Here is a 16,403-nt window from a genome sequence, read left to right on the forward strand (position 1 = left end):
ACGTGCGCCCGGGCTCTGCGCCCCCCGGCGCTGCTGCCGCCGCGCTCTGCTCGCCCGCGCTGCCCTCAGTGCCGGCACGGCCCGGGCAGCCACCCGGTGCTGCAGGGGCCCCGCGCGCTGCCTCCTGCTCCATGGGGCGGCCGCCTCTCCTGCCCGCTGCCCCTCGGGGGTGCGAGCTGCTCAGAGGGCAGGAGGTGGCACCCAGCACCACTCGCCCTGGCATTTAAAGGCACCAGTGTCCACCGGGACTCCCGCCATCCCTTCTGCACGGCCTCGCACCATCTCCAATGCCGGAGCAGGGTCGGGAGGCCCCGCGGCGCTGGCCAACGTCCCTCAGCAAGGTGCCACCCCACGTGCGGCATCGCCACAAGCACCTGGCAGCAGCTCCATTGTCCTCCTGCTCCTCGGTGCCGCTGGGGTGCGAAGGCTGCGACGTGCCGGGCGATGCCGCAGGCCGGTCCGCGGCAAGGCCCACGCCGGGAGTCCTGCTGAGGCCGAGCCCTGTCCCACCCGTCTGGTTTGTCCGCTCGGGAAGCGGCTGAGTGCCAGCAGCGGCCGGGGCGGCCTGCCCAATCCCGCGGGAGCCGGGGAGGAGCCGGTCCCGCTCCTGCCCCTTCCGCCCGCCCCCGGGCACCTGCCGAGGAGGCCGAGAGCCATGGGGACTAACACAGCTTGGTGCAGCTGCACCCCAGGCCCGCACCGGCCCAACCAGGCCCAGCTCCGTGGACACAGCGGCGCCGGCCCTGCCGAGGCCCCGGCGTGCCTGCAGGGTGCAGGGGCAGCCAAGGGCCCCGTCCCGTTGGCGCCCAGAGCGCCCTCCCCTCGCGCGGGCCAAGAGGCCGCTCTGGCCCGCGTGTCTCTGCCCTCCCTGCCCCTGCTGCCAACGGGACTGCCCCAGCTGACTCACGCCAGGGCCCTAATTGCTGTTTATGGAGCGGGGCAGCGCTGGGTGAGGCGGCAGCGCTGGGTGAGGCGGCAGCGCCGGCAGGAGCTGCAGGACGGGCCAGCAGCTCCCAGCGCTGCAGGACAGCGCAGGGAATGGGATAGCGGGCTCTGCATGGAGCAGACTCGAGCAGGGAACCGGCAGCTGAGCTGACGGGGGCAGCCTCCCTGCCTCCCTCCGTCCATCCCCGATGGCCTGGGTGACTGGAGACAGGGGCGACAGGTCTGGCAAGGCCGTCTCCCACAGCCCACAGAGCTGCCGCTGCTGACTAATGTCCGGGTGGAGATTCCCCAGTGACAGCTGATTTCCTCTAGGTCCTACCATAAACAAAGGCCACTGCCAGAGCCACCGCTCCAGCAGCGCCCGCGGGCGCTGCTCACGCAGGGCAGGGGCCCTGGGATGTGGAGCACCCAGGAAGGCAGCTCAAGAACCAGGCACTAGCACCCAACGCAGAGGCCTGTGGGCTCCACTCCGGCTCAGCCAGGACGTGGGGAGAGGGCTGCGATCTGCATTGCAGCTGTGTTTGCTGGGCCTCCCTCTCCCACCTCCGTCCCCCGCAGTTCCTGGGGAAAGCTTCCAGCTCAGGATAGGAGGGCAGGGATGAGGGCTCGTGGTGTCGGCACCGGCCCCTCGGCGTGCAGCGACCTCGCGGGCCCCGTGGCCTCGGTGGCGGGGGGAGCAGCACGAGCCGCGCTGCTTATGAGCACGGGCGGCAGCACCCGGGTGAGCCTGGCAGGGCGACGGGTCCCCCCGCCCAGTGGGGACACGAGGGGGACCCCAGCCCAGCACCCCCAGGGAAGGGCTGGCTGGACAAACCTGCCCCGTCTTCCAGGCCTCCATCCCAGGTAACCCCGGCCCAAGGACGATGCTCGAGGCAGAGCGTTTTGCTGGCTCCTTTATTCAGGCTCAGGCTCTTCCGTGCAGCTTGCAGGGAGCGGGGAGCCAGGATTATGACCACGTTTCCGACTGGAAGCGCTGGGACCGTTCCAGGGCTCTGAAATACTCCTCAGCTTCCGAGGCCGAGAGGCCTCCTTCCGACTGCAGCACCCACTGCAGGGCCTCGGCCACTGCTGCCGGCATCTGCTGGGCATTCCTGCAAGACCAGGCGAGCGCTGCGATGCAGAGGCAGGGCAAGCTGCAAAGCGGGGGGCCTGTCCACACCCCCAGTGCTCCAAAGGAGCAGCTACTCCCGCTCGAAGCCATGGCTGCATCGCCGGGGCAAGGCGGGACAGCTGGGGAGCTCGCCCGGCAGCTCTTTCCCCTCGGCGCTCCCCCAGCACAAGATCATCAGGGGGACACGGGCAGCCACTCCAAACACGCAACACGCACGAGGCGTAATTCATCCGCGGGAGGGCAGGAAACAATGCTGTCAGCCCATGGGAAACGTTCACTGGAAAACATGCCTGGTCCTGAGCTGGATACAAAAGACTCTTGGGAAGAAGCAGGCCAAGAACATGGACATTTCCTATTCTCTTAGTATTATAGAATCACAGAACCCTTCAGGTTGGAAGGGACCTCTAGAGATCAGCTAGCCCAGCTTCCCTGCACACGCAGGGTCACCCAGAGCATGGGGCACAGGCTGCGTCCAAGCGGATTTGAAGATCCCCAGAGAAGGAGACTCCACAGCCTCTCTGGGCAGCCTGTGCCAGGGCTCTGGCACCCTCACTGCCAAGAAATGTTTCTTTAAGTTCCTGGGGAACGTTTGGTGCCATTGTGGCCATTTCCTCTAGTCCTGTCGCTGGCCACCACTGCAAAGAGGCCGCCCCCTCCTCCTCACTGCCTCCCTTGAGGTATCTCTAGACACTGATCAGGTCCCCCCTCAGCCTTCTCTTCTCCAGGCTGAACAGGCCCAGCTCCCTCAGCCTTTGCTCACAGGGCAGATGTTCCAGGCCCCTGATCATCCTCACAGCCCTGCGCTGGACTCTCTCCCGCAGCTCCACATCCCTCTTGTACTGGGGAGCCCAGAACTGGACGCAGTACTCCAGATGTGGCCTCACCAGGGCTGTGTAGAGGGGGATGATCACCTCCCTCGACCTGCTGGAGACACTCTTCTTAATGCACCCCAGGATCTCATTGGCCTTCTTGGCCACCAGGGCACACTGCTGCCTCATGGTCATCGTGTCATCCACCACGATGCCCAGGTCCCTCTCTGCGGGGCTGCTCTCCAGCAGGTCAGTCCCCAGCCTGTCCTGGTGTCCGGGGTTATTCCTCCCAAGGTGCAGGACCCTGCACTTGCCCTTAAGAAGCCACGTGACTGCTGGGCCCACGGAAATGCTGCCGCGTGGCTGGATGGGGGCGGCTGGGATAAGTCCAGTGTGTTCCAGGCTACAAGGAACCCCCTGAGACCTCCCTCAGATGCTCTGAGAAAAGGGGCTGTGTTTGTTGACCTGCAACGGTGCCATTTCTTCCGGGGGTGACATGAGTAGAATTATCCTCTACCTCACAGGTGTGAGCTGGGAACAATGTGGATGGATAAGGCAGCTCTCCTCTCTCCACTAAGGCCAAAGCAAACCCTGTTGCCTCCCAGGAATCTCAGGTGGTCGCTCTCAGTGCAGCAGCAACAATGGGAATTTCTCTCTCCTCACAGCAAACCCAGATAGCACCAAATAGAGCTCAAGCCAAGGACCTCAGTGACTGTCCAGCTGAGATGGGGCTTTTGAGCAGTGGGTCAGCCTGTGAAATGACTTGAGACTGTCAGTTTTGAGACTGACACCTGCGAGCAAGGCCAGGCCAAACTTCCCAACAAAAGAAATGAAGCAAACATGACTTCTTATATAGAAAATAGTTCAATGTGTTTCAACAATTCCAAACGCATTTCTTATGGGAAATCACAAATTCAAGGTTTTTCCTGGAGAGTTTCAGTTGACAGACTGACCATTAACAACCAAAAAAAAGCATCTAAAGAAAAAATACCCAGGCAGCTCCAACTGGTACGAACACCTGGCCAAGCCTTTGGTGTTTCCCAAGAATCGTGCCAGGCTTTGACCTGCATCTGAAGTGGATGAATGCACCAAAATGCACAGAAGGCAGGATTTCCTTTTCTGCAGGGGCTGTATTGTTTCTGAGCCAGGCCCTGGCAGGCAAACAGCAGCCCCCGTAGCTGGGCTTGCAGCGGAGCAGATGTCGAATTCGTTTCTTTTGCAGAAACACTGGTGTGTTTGCAACATTTGAGCTAGAAGGGCTAGAAGAGAGGGGCACAGCTCAAGACAAATGAGAGCCCTGGCTCTCCTGAGCCTGCCCCGGTCCGCAGGACCTGGGGGGTCAGGAAGGCTGCACTGCTGTTTCTCAGCAACATGCCATGTCAAGAGTCAGTTTTGCCTTTTTTTTTCCTAGTGCAGCTGAAATTGTGAACACAATTTCCAGGAAAAAAAGGCCATTTTCAGGTCACCACGCTGCCACCTAGAAGTTTCCAGCAGTTACCTACAGCCAGCCAGCAGGACCACCACGAGCCTGGGCATCTTTATAAACGGTTCAGTCTCTTCAGTAGGGGTGGGAGGGCATCTGCTGGGACCAGGACAGGCTGCTCAAGCAAGGTGATGGGCAAGGCTTTGAGATCCCGTCTGCCTGCTCAGCCTGAGGGCCACCCCAGTGCCAGGGACAAAGACTGCTGGCCATGCTAGGGCCAGTGAGCTGAGTCTCAGGGCAACCTTGACACTAGGAATGCCATCACTGCAACTCCCAAACCCCCAAACAGCAGGACCACATAACCTCTGCCCTCTTCCATATTCTGAGAAAGAGGAATCGCTTCAAACTCCCTCTCAGATCCCATAGCATGCTGAGCATTCAGCACCAGAAAGCTGCCAACAACACCGGTCTGTACAGCATCAGGACACCACGTGTGGGCTGCCAACTGACTGCCCAACAAACACAGGGCTGTGCGTGGAGGTAAAACCCTCACGTGTTGTCCTTAGTGCAACCTGAAGGAGAAAACCAAACCTCAACCCCAAATCGGCAGGCAGGACTCGCAGGTTTGGGGTAAGGCCCTCTAGAAGGCCCTGTGGTGCCACGAGGCACGTCAGACCCAGCAGCACTGCAGTGGGTACCGAGTGTCGACGTCCCGGCCTCGGCACCTCCTGCGCAGGGAGCAGAAAACCTTCTCCCAGGAGGGCAGCAAGGCCAGACTCACCCTGCGCGGCAGCAGGGAGGCTCCTGCTCTCGTGTGGGACAAGCAGGAAAGCTCCTCCTGCAATTAGCTGTTCAAGTTGACAGCAAGGGACAGCTCAGGGTTTGCACAGTGCTTGCCAGGTCACGGAGGTGCTCCACAAACACCATTCCCTGCTTCCTGCCAGCTCAAGGAGCCCAGGGTATTTCACAACCATGAGGCCATGCCCTGGAAGCAGGAAACAGGTCTCCAGGTCTCCCAGTTGAACAACCAGACACCTCTTCTTGGCCAACAGTTGGCAATGTCTGATCAGCACAAGGCAGGGCTGAAGCATTTAGCAAATGACTCTGTTCCCAAGGGCCGCAGGCTGCAGTTCAAATTGCTCGCCCACGCCTGCCCCATGAAGGCAATCTCACGTGCTAGGAGACAGCCAGTATGTGCCAAGGATCCTACTGCTCAAAAGCCACAGCAGAGAGGAGCAAGCCCTGGCTCCTTCTCCCTGTGAAAGCCTCCTGCCACCTGAGCAGCCACAGGAAGCACATGAGCTCTCTCTCCAGCTTCACCAAGCACCGCTGGCCAGTGCCCAGAGCTCTCTCACACTCCCACTGCTGTGAGTCAGAAGCCAGGGAGCCCACAACGTGCCAAGCTGCAGCCCCCGGGGCCTCAGCAATCAACACTTTGGGACTTTGGTGACACAGCCTCTGTGGGGAGAGCTGTGCTGCCAAGGCACTTACCCAGCCAGGTAGACGTGAGCGTCCCTGCGGCTCAGCAGCTCCCACAGCAGCTTTCCGTTCTCTCGGATGCGGTGCTGGACATACACCTTCTCCTCCTGCAGGGAGGCACGGGGCTGAGTCCACCAGCTCCAGCAGCACTGGCAGCAACCCCGTCACACACGTGCCTGCTTGGCCCTTGGGGCACGGCCCTGTTGTTCTCAGGAGCCCTTTTCAAGAACCCAGAGGAACTTCTGGGGAGCAGGAGGGCACCCGCTGCTCACAGAAGCTGCTGAGTCAGTTCTCTTGAACGGGGAATGCTGAGGCTCCCAGGCAAGGGACCGGGACACAGCAGCAGGAGACGGGTGCAGCAGCGGCAGGGAAACCTCCTGGATGGCTGCTGGGAGAGAGATCCCTTCCCTGCTCCCTGGCTGCTCCGGTGAACATCAAGGGTTGGCTCTGGGCCAGGGTGCCCTGGGAGGGCTACTCTCCTCCCCATGCACGCAGAGAAGCAGCCCAGGCTCTGCGGCCCTCCAAGCCAGGGCTGCACAGGGGTGGGGAGATCCTTCCCACATCCGAGCTGGCCCTTTCAATGCCAGCTCCAGCCCTAGCAGGAGCTGGAGGCCTGGAAGCGCTTGAAAGAGCAGGAGGCCTCACGGCACAACCTCAACCCCGGGCCCTGTCCCTCCACTGTCACTAGAGATGGAAAACAGGCGCTTGGCACAGTGCTCACCAAAGGGTTAATCCACAGCACTTGAAGCATCCAACCAGCCGCCCACAGCCCCGGCTCCTGCCCAAGGAGAACAGCACCCCAGCCGTGCTGGGCAGCCCCTCCGTGACAAGGGTGACACTGTGACACAGGCCAGCCCATTTGCTGCACGTCTCCCCATGCCACACGCTGCAAAGCGGTGAGCGGAGCTGCAAGCAGGGCCTCCGCCCCGTGCCCTCCTCCCTCCTGTCTAGCCCCAAAGGCAAAACGGCTCCTGCTGCTTTTGGGCTCCCTCGGAGCGAGGGCAGAGATGCGGGTGGCAGCACCCCGAGCAGCGCCCGGGGCCACCAGAAGCAGGTCCTTCCATAACCTGCAGCTCCCAGCAAACCCCAGCACCCCAGATGACAAGCTGTGCTCAGCTAAACCCCAGGGTATCCTGCTGGGAATCAGCAGCAGGTGGATTAGGCAGGGGTCAGTCTGCACCCCTGGGGCAGCAGCAGTGACAGAAGGGAATCCTGCTCCACTATGGAGCATCTACTGCTCTTTCTAATCATAGAGCAGGAAAGCAGTTACAGGGAGATTCAGCTCATGTTTTTCAAGGGATAACAGATGCTGACTTAAAGTCAATGCATGCAGATATCAAGGAAGAAAATATCGGTACAGTTAAGATACCTGGAAATTCTCACTGACCATTTCTGGCAGATACCTTTGTTTCAAAACTAGGCTGAGCTTTCAGCGCCATCAAGGGAGAGGGCTGAGCAGCGAAACAGGCAAGTCCCAGCTCATTCTCCCGCAGCCCAGATAAAAACCCAGCAGCCCAGAGGAAAGAAAGGGGCTGATGAAACCACAGCCTGGGGAAGGAGAGAGGGAGCCAAGCGAGGGGCTGAAGTGTTGGGGTGCTCTTCTCTCTGGGGAGCTTTCTCCTCCATGGCTGGGGCAGGAGGCCAAGCAGCTCCACTTCAGCCAGTGCTCAGGCACACGGACACAATCAGGCGCGTGGCACTCAGCAATAAAGGGCTATTGTCTGGTGACCCCGCCGGGAGGCCTGGGAGCCTTTTATCACTCACGTGCTCCAGCCAAACAGAGCTGGGTGCCAGTCCGCCCAGGCACGCGCTGACCTTCCCGCTCCAACTCAGCCCCTTTGTGCCCGGATGGACAGGAACTCCGTGCTCCTGTCAGGGATCCCTGCACTGCACCCCAGCAGGACCACCCTAGTGCAAGGGAGTGGTGACCACTGTGCCAGCCCAGCAGGACCTCTGCAATCGAGAACAACAAGCACAGGGACCCAGAAACCGTGGCAGGGCCCTGCCAGTGCCGCCTGGGCTGTTTCCACCTACATCCTCCTCCAAGAACTAACCTGGTCCCTGGAGAAGGCTGTAAAAAGCATCAGGAAACCCTTCGTCACCAGCTCTTCCCACTCCAACTGGCAGTAGAAGTCCTTGGATTTCTGTCGGCAGCCAAAGAATAAGCAGTTCCCTGCAGATAGCAGACCAAAAGGACCACGCTGGCACTGAGCGCATGGCTCACGAGGGCTGGGCACTGCCAGTGCCCACAGCACCCGCACGCAGAGCCCCAAGGCCGCCTCTCACCTAACACTCCTGGCTCACAGCCCCAGCCTCAGAGCCAGGGCGACTCAAGAAACACAGGAGCTCAAAGCCAGGTGGTCTCTGGCCATCTTAGATTCCCTGTGTGAGGATAAGCAAGAGCTGGGAGGTATCTAGAGCAGGGACAACCAGCCCCAGAGCTCCATGTCACCCCTTCCACTCCACTCTCAGCTTCCTGCAGCTGAGCTGGGGAACTGGGGAACAGGACAAGGGCAGGCAAAGGACCCGTTCCTTCTCCAGCACAACACGAGCTCCACAACCCTTCTCTGCTTACAGAGAGTCAAGAAAGAGCTTCAGCTGGCACAGGCCCTGCCATAACCCAGGGGACAGCCTGGCAGTGCAGCCTGTGAATAACCACATGGCTCACACACACCAGGCTCTAGTCCCTGCCTCCTGCAGCGCACACGGACCTGAGCTCTGTCCTGCACAGTGGAGCCCAACTCTCTCCCACTTCACCGCAGGAGAGCCCAGGCCTGTCCAAAGCCTCAGGAGCCCCCAGGCCTTCCCTTGTGGGTGCTGAACAAACCTGCCTGGTCTAAGAGCCCCCGTTTCAGGATCCTCCCTCACCTCTGTGTCCCTGTGCTACCCGCTCCTGTATTGCTGCTCGGAAAGGTGCGACGCCTGTGCCAGGGCCGATCATGATCACGGGGGTGTCGGGGACACTTGGGAACTTCATTCCTCCTTTCTTCACCCACAGAGGGACCCGGACTTCTCCTGCAAAACAAACACACTGGCTAGCAGCACTGCAGGACTCCTGCTTTCAGAATCCACTCATCACAGACCCCGTCGAGGGCACTGCCTAGGCCAGCCCAGAGCTAGGCCAGCCACAAGGCTCTGCAAACATGGACTGTGCTTGGTTTAACACGACGCCCACACCAAGGCACTCCTGATGCTACAGCACACTGCGTGAGTGTGAAAGGCCCTTCAGGTGGCCCAGCCATCGCTTTGGTGCTCTGCAAAGCACTCGAGTAGATTCCAGAACAAGGTAAAAGCGCCACAGCACAGGGGCGGTGGGACAGCCCCCTTCTCATACACACATCACGTACTATCAAAGATAGTGGAGGAAGGAAGCAGAGATCCGAACCTGCCTGACGTCTAAGGGAGACACAGAGGGCTGAAGAGACCCGTCTGGGTGCTCTGAGAAGACCCAGGCATGCTTGGGAGTCACACACAGCAATCCCTTGTCCTCCTGCAGCGCACACCCCCTGCTAGCTTATTGCACTTGCTAAGGGACCCAGCTCAGGGGCTTGGTGATCACAGCCGCACACGGGCCTAGTGGGACAGGAAAGAGCTGCTCTAAGGAATCATCATTCTTCACAGAGCTTCACAGGCTGGACCTGTCCAGCAACCAGAACATTTCCTGACCCTGGATGCTGGGAGCAGCCAGCTGTGAGCACGGCGAGACGCACTGGCACTAGCAGCAGGAGCACTGGGAAGCAGGGAGAAAAACAGTAACGTAGGGTGCTCTGGGCTCTGCGAACACACACACAGCTCCACCATCATCCTATGGGATCAACACTGTGCTTTGCAGCAGCACAGAGCCCTCTGCACAGTCTGAGCAATTTGTTACCATGCTGTGGGTTGAGGGAAGCCAGCCAGTTAGAGCAGAGACCACGGCGGGGTTTGCTGAGCCGCGTCTTGTAATACACCACTGCCATGAGGATCTGGATCCGGTTGGGGTGGACCTGTGTGCACAGGGGAACCACAAGAAGTGAGACATCCAGGCTGAGAAAAATAATAATCGGCTGCAGCAGAAGAGCAGAACAACAAGAGCACATCGCCAAAAAGTAGCCCTGGGCAGAAGCAACTTCTCACGTGTCATCAGCTGCTAGAGACAGGTACTAGGCTGCAGGCAGGGAGCAGGTCCAGGAGCAGCAGGACAGGCCACAGGCAGCCCAGCTCCGCAGGAAAAGTCCAGGGACTCTTCCAGGAACACATCCTATGCTAACCCAAAATGGCTCCTTGGACACACAACTGGTGCGTCCTTGACTAAAGGCTTTCCGCTGGCGAAGGCTTCCCAGAGCAGCACTGCCACAGGATCCTCTGCCCCGCAGGCTGGGCAGGCAGACGCAGTCCAAGCCAAGAGTCCGCTGGGCACAGAGAACACAGGAGCTGCTTGGGCTGGCACTGACCAAGCTGCCAGGGCCAGGTCCCCCTGCCGCCTCCTGGCAGCAGCAGGAAACAACCCTCCCCCAGCTGTCCCAAGGCCCCACTGTGCGAGGACGTGCCCTGCCTCCACGGCACCACATCCCACTCGGCACAAGGACCTCAGGACTCCTCAGCAGCACTTACAGGCCTGCGCAAGGATAAATGTCCTAGGCCAGAGGCTGGGGATTAACATCTGCTCTGGCAGCAAGCTGCAGGCTCACAGTGGAGGGAGGGGGTGTTTGGGTGCCCTCGGGGTGTTCACAGAGTCTGGGAGTGATTTCCTCAACACCGGCAGCTTTTACAGCACGAGCTGCTAGGCCAGCATTTGACAACACCTCAGTGCGGTGCCTGACACTAGGTCTGCAGCGACTGGAGTCTTACCAGCAGAGAGGAGGCGATGGAGAAGGCGCGAGGTCTGATGCGAGGAATGAGGTCCAGCAGATACTCGGCTGGAATGGCACACGCGGTGTGAGGGAAATCCCAAAGAACCTGGCCAAGGCAAGCAGAGAGAAGTGGAGCCACCCGACCTGCTCTTGCAGGGCCACGGGCTCCCCTGCACTGATCCTCACACCATCTGGGCCATTCAACTGCAGGCACCACAAGGGACTTCCGAGCAGCCACCCAGCACCCAGTGTCCTCCCCTTGTTCCCAAGACCCTGCACACTCTGCGCCCAGGCTGCAGAGCAGGGTAAAGCGAAGGGGAGGGAGCTGCTCTTCACCACCAGGGACAAAGCAGAGGACATTTGAGAAAATGGGTGACGTACATGAAACCCCCAGCCAAGAGATGTCTCGGGGCCTTGTGCCCAGACGCCGTCCTCACTGCTCGGGTTGGCCGTGCTCGCCCTACCTCGAGGGTGCTCCTGCGCGGCCGGTTGCAGTAGCTGTACAGCTCTTCCTGGCCCTGCGCCGAGCTGAACTCCTGCAGCTTCTCGCGCTCCAGCTCGCTGGCAGACAGGGAGGACAGGAGCTCGAAGAAGGAGCGCCGCGGCACGCTGCAGATGTCCAGGTAGTGGGTAACCAGGTGCCGGATGGTGCAGGGCTGCGGCAGGAGGGCGGGGAGGGCAGTGCCTGCAAGGGAAAGCGGCAGCCAGAGGTCAGGGCCAGCTCCCTGCAGCAAATCTGAGCACCGCTTGCCTGACGTCCCTCCACGTGCAGGTGCCTGAACCAGGGCAGCCCTGCGCTCCGGGAGCAGCTGCACATCATGGCAAGCTACGAGTGGAGCTGACTTTAACCACAACCGTCCCTGCAAGCCCTGGCTTCACACAGAGAAACCTGGCAGGGTCGAACGGGGCGGTGCCTGCAGTATTTTAGTGCATTGGGACACAGACCCCTTGTGCACGTGCACTGCAGTGGAAATGGCAGCGTCCCACGTGTCAGGTCCGTCCCCCCAGAGCGTGAGGAACTGCCTGAACTTCTCCTGGGTTTGCTTTCTAGGCCTGGATCCCAGCAATGCTGGGCTTACGAGAAAGGAAGAGGGAGGAAAGACAAACTCTCTCAAAGCATCTGCTCCTGCAGGAGAAGTACTTGGTGTCTGCTGTGAATTACAGAGTGCTGAGAACATCTCCACAGGCAGCAGCAGACACTAGGAAAGGAAGCATGAAAACAGCCCTGGTACTGCTTCCGAAAGGAGGACTGCAGAACTGCTCTCCTGAATTTGGCATCTAACTACACCAAACCAATGTGCCAATACACGGTACAGCCTGAGATTCCACACTGCTCTGGCGATGCATTAATCAACACCTGCGATCCTCCGGGAGAAGCAGCTCCCTGCAGGAGGGTCAAAAAGCCAGTGTGCCAATGCTGGGACAGATCCACATCAAAAAGATCTAGAGATAGTGGGAATGGCATCTTGAAGATAGAGAGGTCCTTTCCTACTGGGTGGTTTTAGACGCTCCCTGGGCCACAGCCGCCCTCCGGAGGGTCTTCATGGTCCTGTCCAGCTTCAGCTGCCATGAAGCACAGGAGTCTGTGTCCTCAGCAGGGCCAAGCACTTCTCCTTTCCTGCTACAGAGCACATCAGGGAGACTGAGATCAAGGGACTCATGTGCTCTCTGTGGATGGGCAAAAAGAGTTGGATACTGAAGCTCTCTGCTGTGTTCCCACTTTCCTGGGGGTGGGATCAGAAAAGCGGGGAGCACCAGTCAGAGCTTCACGAGGCAAGGGAAAGGAATGGAGGTTCCCAGGAGATATCATGGTGGATAGCACTCTCCTCCTGCCATCTCCGGTTCTTTGGGATCAGCGTGGGATCCCATTTCCCAGTCAGTCTGCACAGTGCTCTCTCCATGGCTGCGGTGGGCACTCTGGGCAGAAGGGAGGGCTCTCCTGGCATCAGGCAGGTTGCAGAGCCCTGGCAGGGCCTGCCACGGCTGCTGGGGGGACTCCAAGGGGGTTCTCCAGTCACTGGGACCAATTTGGCTGCACAAGGTCTCTGGGGTGCAAGTAGAGCGGGGAGATCAACACACCCACAGCAAGAAACCACAGGTACAGGAGAGCACTCTGAGCAACCCAACCTGACTTGGCCCTTGGCTTGGGGAAACAGAGAGGTCTTTATGCCCTGGCCTGGGGGATGTGCAGACACAAGACACGGGTGCAGCACACGGGTGTCTGCAGCACAGACACTGCTGCCCTCCTGCCACAAAACACACGGCCAGAACACGGGAGCCCCACACACAAAAGGCCTGGCAGGGAAGGGACCCTCAGCACAGCAAGACATTTGCATGTCCTGGACCCATCCGTTCATTACTCCCAACTCCCCACTTAGCAGCCCAAAAGCCAAGGAAAAGCAGACTCCAAGTTGGCGCAAAGCTCAGGGGGCTGCCCCATCCAGGCACAAAGGGAAAGGAGCAGCCTGAAGGACCTACCGGGCTCCGAGGGCTTCAGCACAAAGTGCCTGTCGGGATCAAGGCGCAAGAGCTGGCAAAACTGCTGCACATCCTCGGGGCTGTTCTGGGGCTGGATCATCACGACGTCTCCGGCGCTGAACCTGCACACCCAGCAGGGCCCGTTGAGCACAGCCCCAGGGCGGGCCCACACGCAGAGCACACGGACCCTCACCAGGATCTGCCAGATGCCACGACTTAGTCAAAAATGCAGCGTCACTAACGTTATGCTCTTTGCCTTGACAAGGCAAAGACATATGGCTCATGGGCAAACCCCACCCTGGCTCATGCAGCCCACTGTGCCCTCACTTTGCCATAAGCAGCAGGGACACAAGCATGGAAAATGGGCAGCAGCCTTGGACACTGGTGAAGGGGGGAAGTGGAAGGGGAAGGATGCTGTGGGAGACCTCCCCGAGGGCAGCACCAACACAGCCCTGTACTCTCAGCCACAAGGACACCTTGTTGTGGCACCGTTGACTTGCTGTCCACCCGGACTCGCAGGTCCCTCAGTGTGGAGTTGCTGTCCAGCACCTCAACCCCCAACCTCTCCTAGGGCTTGGCATTATTCCTCCCCAGAGCAGGACCCTGCAGGTGCCTTCAAGACATTCCTCTCTGCCCAACCCTCCCACCCGTCCACATCTCTCTGACCTGCAACAACCAGGGCAGGTGCAGAAGCTCCAATGCAAGCAGACAGAACAAGCTGTCATGTTGGGTCACCCAGACACCCTGCACTGCCAGGACCCCAAGGATTGCCAGGGAAGGACAGCACAAGCATCAAGTCCTGGCACAAAGAGGCAAAGCTTGGACAAAAACACTCACATGATTCCTGAGCCTGTGATATCAAACTCAATGAGCCGGACATCCTGGAAATGGGATTCTGCCGTGACCCGCTCATTGGACACCATCCGAGCAGCAAAGGGATGTAGTTCTGAGGGAACAGCCTTGGCTGCTCTTGGCTGGAGCACGTCGCCATCAGAGCAGGAGGAGTCTTCAGCCACGTAGTGCAGGGTGTATTTTGGAGGCAGGCTGTGGGGAAGGCAGCAGTGCAGAACAGTTGCCTCCGTGCCAGAGCTCCTCTGCTGCCTTAGCTCCAGAGCTTGGGCCAGGAAAGAAGCTGAACTACCCCACAACATCCACACCCACAGGGGCATATTGCATCCCACACGGAGGTGGTAAGGACCAGGCCAAGGCAGCTGGCACACACCACAGCCACAAGGGAGTAGATGGTGCACGCAAGGCCAAACCTCAGGGGATACTTGAGACATTGGCATCCATGCCATGGGGGAAGGCTTCTCCGCAAAAGCAGAGCTCTGTGCCAGGGCACAGCCAGGGACGCAGGGCATTCTGCACCAGCCGATGTGGGGCCAGGAAGCTGCCACGCTCTGCTCCCGCCCCGCACTCACCACACATCTGGGCTGATGATGTCAAGGCCTGGAGGGAGGGGATACAAGGTGAGGATCTTGTCCCACAACGCCAGCAGCCAGGGATCAATCACTGCGTCTGGTCTGCAAGAGGGAGACGCAGCTTGGAGCAGAGAGCTGCCTCTGCCACCAGCTCCCCCAACTCCGAGGCTGTCAGCCCTGCAGCCTGCACGGGAGCTGTCACGGGAGGGACCCGAGGGACCCCTGCCAGCTGGGCACAGCGCAGGGACACTGCCAGGCTGCCGTGCAAAGCAGGGAATGCTGCTCCTACTCCCAGCACACACGGCAGCTCCGTGCTGCTCCCGCAGGATCCACGCGAGCAGCCGTGTCCACAGCTGCCCTGCGGGGCACAACAACTGCAGAGCAGAGCTCAGAGCAGCACCGCGGGCACTGCCACCCAGCCCCAAACCGGCTTCCAAGGCCCCACGCCGCGCTCTCCTCCCTGCTCTTACCCCAGGTCGTGCTGGTCGTCCCCCAAGGCCACCGGCAGCAGAGGGCTCCCCCCGAGCTGCAGCACCCGCTTGTGCAGCTTCTTGGCAACAAAATTAAACCTGGGCAAAGAACAAGCGTGGCTGCAGTGGGCAGCGCTGCCCTGCAGCCCCTCGGGCGCCTGCGGGGCAGCTCTGGCCACCGGCCGCTCGCACAAGCGCAGCTTCAGAGCGTCACCTCTCCTGGGATACAAGCAGAGCATCGGGACTGCAATAGGTGCCTGGGCAATAGCGCCTGGGACACTGCAGCAAAGGCTCTGCTGGAAGGGGTTCAGAGGAGAGAAACAGGCAGCAGCCCAATTCCTGGGGACTGGCATGGACGGGGGCTCCCAGGGCAAGGATTTTTTAAGGAGGGTGGAAATTTCAACTTGTCCAAGCTGCTGCTCTCGAGCATCTCCCTCTGCTCCTCCATTCCCAGGCTCTCTGCTCTTGCCTGTGGCCACAGGAGCGAGGAGCCGCTGCAGGGCGGGAAGGAGCCAAGGAGATCCACTTACTTGGGATAAGAGGAGTCTCCGAGGCCCAGCACGGCGTAGTCCATCTGGCACAAGGAGCTGGGCGGCAGGGTCTTCCGGAACAGAAACCGCCAGAACGTCTATAAAGGAGCAGAGCTGGGCAGCCACCCGCGCGGCAGGGACCCTGCCCCAGGGCCCCACGGCCCACCCCACAAGCTGCCCCTACCCCTCTGCCGAGCGCACGGCGGGCAGGCAGCGCAGCCGCCACCTTCCCTTGCTCAGCACCTCTCTGCAGAGGCTGCCTGGACCCTCCGAGCACCTCAGCGGCACAAGCACAGCCTGCAGCGAGCTGCTCCTGCTGCCTGGTGCCAAGGGCGTGCGCTGCGAGGCTCCACAGAGCTGAGGCTCTTTAGCTGCTGCAACAGCACCAGCTTTCCTGGTCATGTCCCCTCAGGAGCACGAGATGCTTCTCAGGCTCATTCAACCAAAACCCGCTTGATGCCACCCTGCAGGAATGCCTGGGGATGTTTCAAAGCCCACAGCTCCAAAAAGAAGCATAACTCAGACTGCTCAGAAAAGGAAATTCTGGGGAGGAACAACCCCCGACACCAGGACAGGCTGGGGACTGACCTGCTGGAGAGCAGCCCCGCAGAGAGGGACCTGGGCATCGTGGTGGGTGACAAACTGACCATGGGGCAGCAGTGTGCCCTGGTGGCCAAGAAGGCCAACGGGATCCTGGGGTGCATTAAGAAGAGCGTCTCCAGCAGGTCTAGGGAGGGGATCGTCCCCCTCTACACAGCCCTGGTGAGGCCACATCTGGAGACTGTGTCCAGTTCTGGGCTGCCCAGGACAAGAGGGATGTGGAGCTGCTGGAGAGAGTCCAGCGCAGGGCTACCAGGATGATCAGGGGCCTGGAACATCTGCCCTATGAGCAAAGGCTGAGAGAG

The 16,403-nt window shown here is 60.2% G+C and overlaps 1 protein-coding gene across 1 annotated transcript; it reads right to left on the bottom strand.

The window, feature by feature from the left end:
- Positions 1-1,846: 1,846 nt before the first annotated feature.
- On the bottom strand, positions 1,847-15,592 carry NDOR1 (NADPH dependent diflavin oxidoreductase 1). Its single transcript, XM_026049505.1, has 12 exons — positions 15,499-15,592; positions 14,969-15,067; positions 14,499-14,600; positions 13,915-14,121; positions 13,078-13,199; positions 11,064-11,284; positions 10,598-10,705; positions 9,639-9,753; positions 8,636-8,782; positions 7,822-7,940; positions 5,780-5,874; positions 1,847-2,036 (listed from the first exon to the last, which is right to left on the bottom strand). The coding sequence occupies exons 1-12, from the start codon at positions 15,540-15,542 to the stop codon at positions 1,892-1,894; spliced, it is 1,524 nt and encodes a 507-aa protein (XP_025905290.1). The 5' UTR covers positions 15,543-15,592; the 3' UTR covers positions 1,847-1,891.
- Between the last annotated feature and the right edge of the window lie 811 nt (positions 15,593-16,403).

This window comes from Nothoprocta perdicaria, unplaced genomic scaffold (genome assembly GCF_003342845.1).
Source record: "Nothoprocta perdicaria isolate Ctin4 unplaced genomic scaffold, notPer1 scaffold_6, whole genome shotgun sequence".
NCBI classification, from domain to species: domain Eukaryota; kingdom Metazoa; phylum Chordata; class Aves; order Tinamiformes; family Tinamidae; genus Nothoprocta; species Nothoprocta perdicaria.

Coding starts and splice junctions, on each gene's coding strand:
- NDOR1 (XM_026049505.1), bottom strand. CDS start 15,542: ATGGACTACGCCGTGCTGGGCCTCGGAGACTCCTCTTATCCCAA. Junction 15,068..15,498: donor GGAGACTCCTCTTATCCCAA/GTAAGTGGATCT, acceptor TTCTTTGCCCAG/GTTTAATTTTGTTGCCAAGA. Junction 7,941..8,635: donor GGTAGCACAGGGACACAGAG/GTGAGGGAGGAT, acceptor TGCTATCTGCAG/GGAACTGCTTATTCTTTGGC.